The sequence below is a fragment of the Zootoca vivipara genome, chromosome 7 (genome assembly GCF_963506605.1).
Source record: "Zootoca vivipara chromosome 7, rZooViv1.1, whole genome shotgun sequence".
Taxonomy (NCBI): domain Eukaryota; kingdom Metazoa; phylum Chordata; class Lepidosauria; order Squamata; family Lacertidae; genus Zootoca; species Zootoca vivipara.
Genome location: NC_083282.1, coordinates 62,241,502 through 62,249,790, shown reverse-complemented (window position 1 = coordinate 62,249,790; position 8,289 = coordinate 62,241,502). Strand labels below are relative to the sequence as shown.

Genomic DNA, 8,289 nt, shown 5'->3' with positions numbered 1-8,289 from the left:
CTGCATCAGAACAAGGACAAATATGCCGCTAAGCAATAAGGATGTGTTCTTGGCATTATAAGCTATGTAAAAACACAACAACTCGTACTATGTAAAACCAACTTATGTCTCTATATGGCAAGACAACAAATTAGGTTTTACAGACTGTAGGTCATGTATTCTTTTGCTAATAACTGTATTTAACAAGTGCTGCATACCCCCCATAGGTGCACATCCTTCCCTCCCTTGCAAACCTTATTTCTTTGCATGCTCAACTCTTCCACTACAACAACAAAAAATTCCAATCTACATGAACTCACTTTCCTGTTAACCACAACACTGCACGATAATTAAAACAAGAGTCTTATTATTCCTTTACATTTCAGGGTAAGAATTTCTCCCATAGGGTCTAGGGAAGTGTGTGCATGGGGTTTGCAGAATGGGCTGGAGAGAGGATAAATGAAAGGGACACAAATCTTCAAAATGGTGCTGAGTATGTAGGGCACATTTAATTCAATGTAGCTTATAACAATTTTCATAAACCACCAACTCAAAAAAATAATAATTTGTGCTGGTGTACAATAAAGCCATGAAATAATAAAATACACAATTTTAATAAAAGAAACAAAATGTCCAATGCAGTTTGATTTCAACCTTTCTCAGAGGCAAATACTATAAATGAGTAGAGAACTTCAACAAAGCATGATGCCTTTAACCAGTTATAGTCTTTGATCCCAAGGAAGGTTGAAACTGAAATGTGCTGAGTATTTCACATCTTTCTTTAGAGTGCCCTACATACCTTTGCACTGTTTTGAGGCTTTACCTCTTTTTGTTTGTTTGTGTTTTCATGCTGCCCTCTGCTGTTTTTCTCAAGAGAGAGTAACCACCATGGTGCACGTAGAACAGTTGGGGGAAATCACTGATTTGGAGGATGTGCTAGGAAGGACATGATCTCTGCTGACACATGGAAAGGCTTTGGGATTTATTCTGCTTAGCTGGTAAGACTTGTGAAATGCAGGACTCCTAAAATTTATTCTTCTGCATCAGTGATAGGCTACACTTAAGCAATACATGCCAAAAGAGAACTGAAAACAAGGAGAGCGAAAAACTACTGGTTGAAGCAAATAAAAAGAGGTCAATCACAAGACATGCAGATTTACCAAGTCTTTAAGGAAAGACCAAGAAAAGCACTGAAAGCTTTAATGCTGCTCAGGTTTCACGTAGGAGCACAAACTGGAAGGAGCCAAACCTGAGGGAGGAAGAGAAAAAGCCCAGGACTATATACCAAAATCACAGCACACAGCAAAAGACTTTCATCAGAAATGTACGATTCACAAGCAGAATGCAAGAGCTGGCATAGCGAGAATAAAAAGAATCACACTATTCCTTACTGTCCTATGTTTGCAAGACCTGCTTGAGTATGCTCCACCAAGGAAGCCTGGTAGTCACAGTGTCTGAAATAAACAGGCCCTCAGGTCTCTTGTGTTTGCTCTTGTATGTGTGGACTGAGAGAAAGTGCTGAAAGATGCAGAAGTGTCCCTACCCCCCTTAGCCACCTTCTCAAGTTCCCATGTCTGTTTTGAATGTTTGTGCACCCAAAAGGGATCACCTCAATTTTCTTAGGGTTATTCAGTTAAGGGGCGAAGTCTGTTGCAAACTGCTCCACCCTTGTGGAAAGTTACTTTCAGACTAATACAGCTCAATATTACCCATTTGATTGACGTCACTTTCAGAGACTATTTGGCACAAATTCCTAAGGAATGAAACAAAGGGGTCCACTCATGGGAAAATAGACTGATCTCACAAGATCCTCTGGGGGCTGAGACTTCTGTGTCTTTATCAGTCCCTCCAAATATAGCACCCAACATGTTTCTTTTTCTCTAGTGCTGCCTTCCCTAACCAGGTAAAGTCCAGAGCTTGTAAGACTACAGCTTTCACCACCCCTGACTACTGGGCTATACTGAAGGGGTGCTGGCAGTTGCTGACCGTCTGGAAGGCACCACATTGGCTACCCTTGCTCTAGTGCATTTGAACATTATTTAGCTTTGACGGGGGGAATTTAATGCCTCTACATTATTCATGTCAATTCCTTCTCTGTGTGTGTAACCTCTGGAAAGACTTCAAGGACTTGTGGGTGTGGATGGCAAAGGACCTACATCACTGTTTCTCTTGGGGGATTGCTGAGGGTTGGTGAGTAGGGAGAACACTGCTGGGCCTTGGGGATATACCTCATTTCACTCTAAGTGATACAGGTAGACAAGGAAGAAGAAGAGCATAGAGTCAGCACAGAAGGAGGGGGAAATGGGGAAGGTTATTTCTAGGCAACTAGCTGACTCTGGCAAACAAAGCTCTCATGAAACTCTGATCTGCCTTCAGGTATGAAAGCAGATATAGATATAAGTCTGCCTGATCTTGTCTCTGGAGAAGATAGCAGAGTTAATGCTCTTCTAACACAGAAGAACAGCAGCATTTGCAACATACAGAACAGGCTAAGACAGCCACTCCCTCTCATTCATCAGCTCCATAAACAGGACAGAAGTACCATATTACCATGATCTGGTATTAAGCCAGTTCCTGGTCGCAAAAGAAGGAGAACTTTATTTCCTCCAGACTGAATCAATTCAATGGCTCGGGTATGGGTGATTCCTTGGGTTGGCTCCCCATTGATCTCAACAATCTGGTCCCCAACCTGAGGAGAGAAAAGCATCCATATTAAACACAAAAGGCACTTCAAATTCTTGCGTTATACATAGAACCTGTTTAAGTAAATCCTGTTTTGTTGCATATTCAATTCAAAGTGGCTAACAATATTCATACTGTTATAAAATCTGCTGAACTCACAGCACTGTCCATGAACAGCACCCCAATTATCACCTGGAATTCCAGGTACTGACCTGCCTTCTAGATAACTTCAAAACAGCTTTGCATTCTGTGAGCTGGCACATACATATGACTGCTGAAGGACAATGCTAAAGGCCAGCAGTGGAACTGGGGGCAGGGAGGGATGGAAGGGTTGTCATTGAGGTGTGAAATGCAACCCAAGAATTACAAAGTGTATATTGCAGTGTTGGTAACTGACCAGCAGATGCCACTGTTACATACAAGGTGCAGTCATTCCACACAATACAGGGCTGGATAGATCCTGATACCCCAGGGAGTAAGAGGGGGAGGGAACAGGTTCCATTTAAGGTGGGGAAGCAGCATCACATTCTAGTCATTTGGAGCAGTTTCTTGCTTGAAAAATAGAAACAACTCACAGTGCTGTGAAAAACTCCCTCTAGGTATTTACTGTGTGGTTGAAAAGGCATTTTGAAGGAGAAAGAGTTCATTTCAGTGAGAACATTCATTTAGGCAAGAAGATCTACATTGGCAGGAAAAAGCATGGGACAGCTCTGGAGGCTCCGATTTGTAACTGGTTTCAAGTTTTATTAGCTTATGTGTATTTTGTCCAATTACAGGCAAATTCACCACTCCCTTAGACTTCTGCAATAAAAAGTGTGGAAGCAATGCCTTAGCAGCCATATACCACAAGCAGCACAGCTGCATCTAGGTTCCTATAAACAAAATATACCACTAGAAACATCCTTGCAGATATAATTTCATTCTAAAATGAAAAGTGGTATATTGCAGTAATAAAATTTTCATCATTAAATTTCAGTGAACATCTCAGTGAACACAGTGAGAGTCTTGAGAAAGAGTGTGTTCAAAACTGCAACCAGCAGGGAAGAACTGTAAACAAAGTCTTCATTTTTCTCAGTGTTACCAGGTGACCAATGAGGTTACTCTGGGCAGATGGCCCTTATAGAAAATGGAAAGTATTTGTTTTATTTTATTTGTTTAGAAGTGTAAAGAAGAGAGTGTGATCCAATGAATAGTGTGCTGGAGTTCCAGTGCCCTGGAGCTACTTTTACAGGCTCCTGATGCACGCCCATTGTTAAAAAAAGGATGCCAATATGCCAAGTGGGACATATGCTTGGTAGTAGAGAAAGACATGGCTGTTGAGGTCGAGACTCTTGAAAAAGCAGCACTGACAAAGTCATAATAACATCAGGAGCTCACTCACTTGCTCATCCTCCAAAATGATATATAGCAACCTCTGTCAACATTGCCCTTCTGCTGACTACACAGGGCAATTTTTTATTTAACAGATTAAGTTCATGAATTCTAACATCAAGTTGCTTTCCTTTGGACTACATCAGTGAGACCAAGAGAGGGGTCTTCTTGTCTGGGCAGCCCACAACCTCCATAAACACTGCCCAGGCTTGCACCCCGGGGACGTTACTTTTGTGCAGCTAACTCAGCGGTTTGACTTCATCCCCGGACGTGCACTTCATTGTCTTAAGAGAGAGACGGATGCCAACAACAACAAAATCTACCAATTGAGGATAAATAATAATTTGTGCATCTGATGATGTGAACTCTATGAAAGCTTAACCTATAAAAGGCTTTGTCTTTCAGGTGCCACAAGTCTTATTGGTTTTGCTCAGGCATTGGCAACCTTGGCTCTCCAGATGTTTTGGAACTACAGCTCCCATGATCCCTGACCACTGGCCCTGTTAGCTAGGGATCACGGGAGTTGTAGTTCCAAAACATCTGGAGAGCCAAGGTTGCCTATGCCTGGTTTTGCTACTACAGAACATTAGCTTTCCCTCTGATGCTAATTAGAATGCCTAATTATCTAACTCAGGCATCCCCAAACTTCGGCCCTCCAGATGTTTTGGAATACAATTCCCATCTTCCCCGACCACTGGTCCTGTTAGCTAGGGATCATGGGAGTTGTAGGCCAAAACATCTGGAGGGCCGCAGTTTGGGGATGCCTGGTCTAACTGAGCAAGTCAGGGAATTGGGTCCTGTGATGTGCTTAGAGAAATTTTAGTGTCTCTTGAAACAGTTGCCTGGAAGTTATTTTCAAAAATAGGTGGTGTGGATTAACATATTCCCGAACAATGGCAATCCCCACAAAAATTGGCAGAGATGCCTTCCCAGGGAGCTGTGTTTTAAAAATATCCTGGAGGAAAATGCTACTCCTCATTCCTACAGCACAGCAGAAGTGCAAGGGAAAAATTGAAAAGCAGATCCTAAATGCAATTGATGAGCTCTAAAACCTGAAACAACGTCAGAGTCCTGGGAACTGTACATCTTCAATCATACTTAGTTCTCTATCATCAGTAAGTGCTACTTTCTTAGCTGGGGAAGCTTCAGTCACTGAAATTTTAAGAGGGAAGGTCCTAATGCAGATATGATTGCAAGTCAGTAAAAATAAAATAGAAGTAGTGCTGCAATACAGTGCTGCTTCCCTTGTGTATTTTGCAGGTTTCATAGCTGGATACCATGTGTACTCCAGGTAATGAGCGTACCACAGGGACCTACAGGAAGTTATGGCTTTGTGAACTAGGGCAGATGAGTAGCCAATGATTAGCACTGCCCCTGGCAGATCTGAGAAGAAGTACTCAGGAGCCCCTGACTCAGTTACCACTACAGCATGTTTCTTTTCATGAGAATCTGTTACCAGGAAGACCTGGTAGCAAATAGGATTTAAAACACACACCCACACACACACACACCCCCAAGATACTGCTATAGGAAAAAAAAATCAACATCAGTGCAAAAAGACTCCAGCAGTTGGATGCTTCATGTGCTACTTCCTCCTTTACAGTACACCCACAACATACCCAGGGGTTACGTTCCAGGGATCGTGCCTAAAGCCAAAATAATGTACAATCAAAACACACTGGGTTCAATAGCAGGGTAGGACTGCCAAAGTTATTTTCCCCGGAATCCCCTTTCCTTCTGCTATTTTAATTTAAAAAATTTTTTTTGCCACGTGCGGAATGCTGTATGTGCACAAGTTAATGTGCATAAATTGTGGGCTTACTGTATATTAAAAGATGTGTACTGCAATATACCAAACACACTGTTTAATGCCATGAGTGCATGGACTGGTGCAACTGTTCTGGACAGATCTCTAATCAGATCAGTTCAAGCAAGTTCCCATGTAATGTTGGAGGATGCATTGGTATTTTTCTTCCTCCTTCACACAGGCCCCCATGCCATCTTTGTGTGTGGGGGGGTCTCTTAAACCTCCAGAATAGATTTTAGGGGTGCACAGGGGGCTATGGGAGGAAGCATAAATTGCATTTGTAGAACTTTGCTGCACAAGGGAGAAAAATCACAATTAGATGTCACCTTCAATTTTAAAATTGTAAATGTTTGTCACTAATTCATGCATTTGCTTATATGCTTTTGACACCTACTTTGGCATTTGCCAACATAAGCTACTTATTATTTCATGATAATAGAGGTTATCTCTCCCTTTTCTACTGATTCACCATTAGGTATATTAGTGTCTGGGTGCAACTGTATAAATTCAAGATTAAAGGGGGGGAGGAAGGGGGGAAACATGAATATGAAATTCAAGTTTGGGGCTCTAGTGAGATGAAGCCCATAGCATATTTCTGGAAAAAAACAAGTACACCCTTAGAGCAGGGACAGTCAACAAGGTGGCCTCCAGATGCAGTTGGACTACAACTACCACCATCCCTGATTATTGGCCATCCTGGCCAACAACTGGAGACCGCCACATTGGCTATCTTTGCTGAAGAGTTCCAACAAACACTCTGGTAACTATTTAGGAGTTGATGCAAACAAGGCAGAGTGGCGATGACAATACTTATTCTGTATAAATAGTAATAATAGTAATAATAGTAGTAGTAATAATAATAATAGTAATAATAATAATAATAATGTAATAAGGCCTGAAACAGCAAGCAAGGTCGGCCAATTTAGTCTTTAAGAATCTTAGGTGATTAAGCCCACCCCACCCCACCCCAAAACACCTATTAGATACTCACATGAATTCTCCCATCTTTAATGGCAGGGCCATCTTCAGCAAGCCGAAGAATAAACAACCCCATGTTATACTCCTTTCCTCCCCGAAGGCTAAATCCAAAACCTCGAGGACCTCTCTCCAATTCTACAGGATAACATCCTGGGATCTGAGCAGAAAACATAGAGCAGACTTAGATCACGTTGGAGAGAGACATTCCTTACTATACTGTTAGAGAAAGCTTCAATTTCTTAAATTCAAAGAATGATCTAAGCAGAAATGAAGTTCACATCTCAGGTAACGTTCAGATATATATATACCTTCAGCAATGCACCCAGGAAGAGCTCAGGCACAAGCTTAAATTCATTAACTCAGTGAGATCATGAATTTGGGGTCTCTCAGTTCTGTTATTTACTTCTCCATACAGTGAAGAAACTGGGGAAGAAAGTGAGCCTAAGCCAGATCCTGATCTCTCCTCAAGTACAAGCTCAGGGAGAAAAAGTTGACTCAGGCAGATCTTAACATAAGATTGCAAATGAAAAGTGGCTTTCCTAAAGAACATCCTGATTTTTATTTTGACTGAGAGCCAAGCCCCCATATAGGGGCTGCTGAAAAGTGCTTACCCGACTTTGGTCTCCATGCTGCAGATGTAGCATTTAAAAGTGTTTTGCCCTATATATTAGCTCAGGGGTAGGCAACCTAAGGGCTGGATGCAGCCCAATCGCCTTCTGAATCTGGCCTACGGACAGTCCAGGAGTCAGCATGTTTTTACATGAGTAGAATGTGCCCTTTTATTTAAAATGCATCTCTGGGTTATTTGTGGGGTATAGGAATTCGTCCCCCATCCCCCCCCAAATAGCCCGGCCCACCACATGTTCTGAGGGATGGTGGACTGGCCCACGGCTGAAAAAGGTTGCTGACCCCTGTATTAGCTGATATGTATGCACATATTTGCGCCAGCAATAGCCAATGACAGGGATATGCAATATAGCTCAATGTTTATTTAGTCATATTGGGTGGAATCCAATGAAGTGCTAAGTCAATAGTTTGTCAGCACAAGGATTTATGCTTGTGCAATGGAACATTCTTTCCCTTTCCTCACCCCATATCCCCTACGGAATTAGGGTTTCTCCTAATCCTCTGGTGCAGATTTAGTAATTCCTCAACTAATTCTACATGTAGACTCTATTTACTTTAAAACTTAAAAGGCCAACATAAGTTCTTCCAAAAAGGATGCAAACGTGCTCTTTCCCATTTCTTTAGCACCAAAGTCTAGGCTAGAAACTCTACACAACTGTAATAGCTATGCCTCCCCCCCTTTCTGTTACTTTTAGAAGTATGAGGATTTAGTGAGAAATTATTATGAGTCCCTGGAAATAAAACTATTCTAGCTTAACCAGTTAGGGATAAACTGAAGTTGCAGTGACATTTTAAGTTCTTTATCAAAAGTAGCCAAGGCTTCTTCCACAGATGTAACCCAGCAA

The 8,289-nt window shown here is 41.8% G+C and overlaps 1 protein-coding gene across 4 annotated transcripts in view; it reads right to left on the bottom strand.

The window, feature by feature from the left end:
- Nucleotides 1–8,289, bottom strand: part of MAGI3 (membrane associated guanylate kinase, WW and PDZ domain containing 3) — a 141,471-nt gene that overhangs the window by 8,283 nt on the left and 124,899 nt on the right. For 3 of the 4 annotated variants that reach the window (XM_035122261.2, XM_060277153.1, XM_060277154.1), the window contains exons 19-20: nt 6,831–6,974; nt 2,530–2,668 (exon numbers count right to left, since the gene is read on the bottom strand). In XM_035122261.2, coding sequence (XP_034978152.2) covers nt 2,530–2,668; nt 6,831–6,974 — 283 coding nt within the window. Of the gene's footprint in view, nt 1–1,139; nt 1,229–2,529; nt 2,669–6,830; nt 6,975–8,289 lie in introns of all 4 variants that reach the window. The other variant, XM_035122263.2, reaches the window with a different exon arrangement.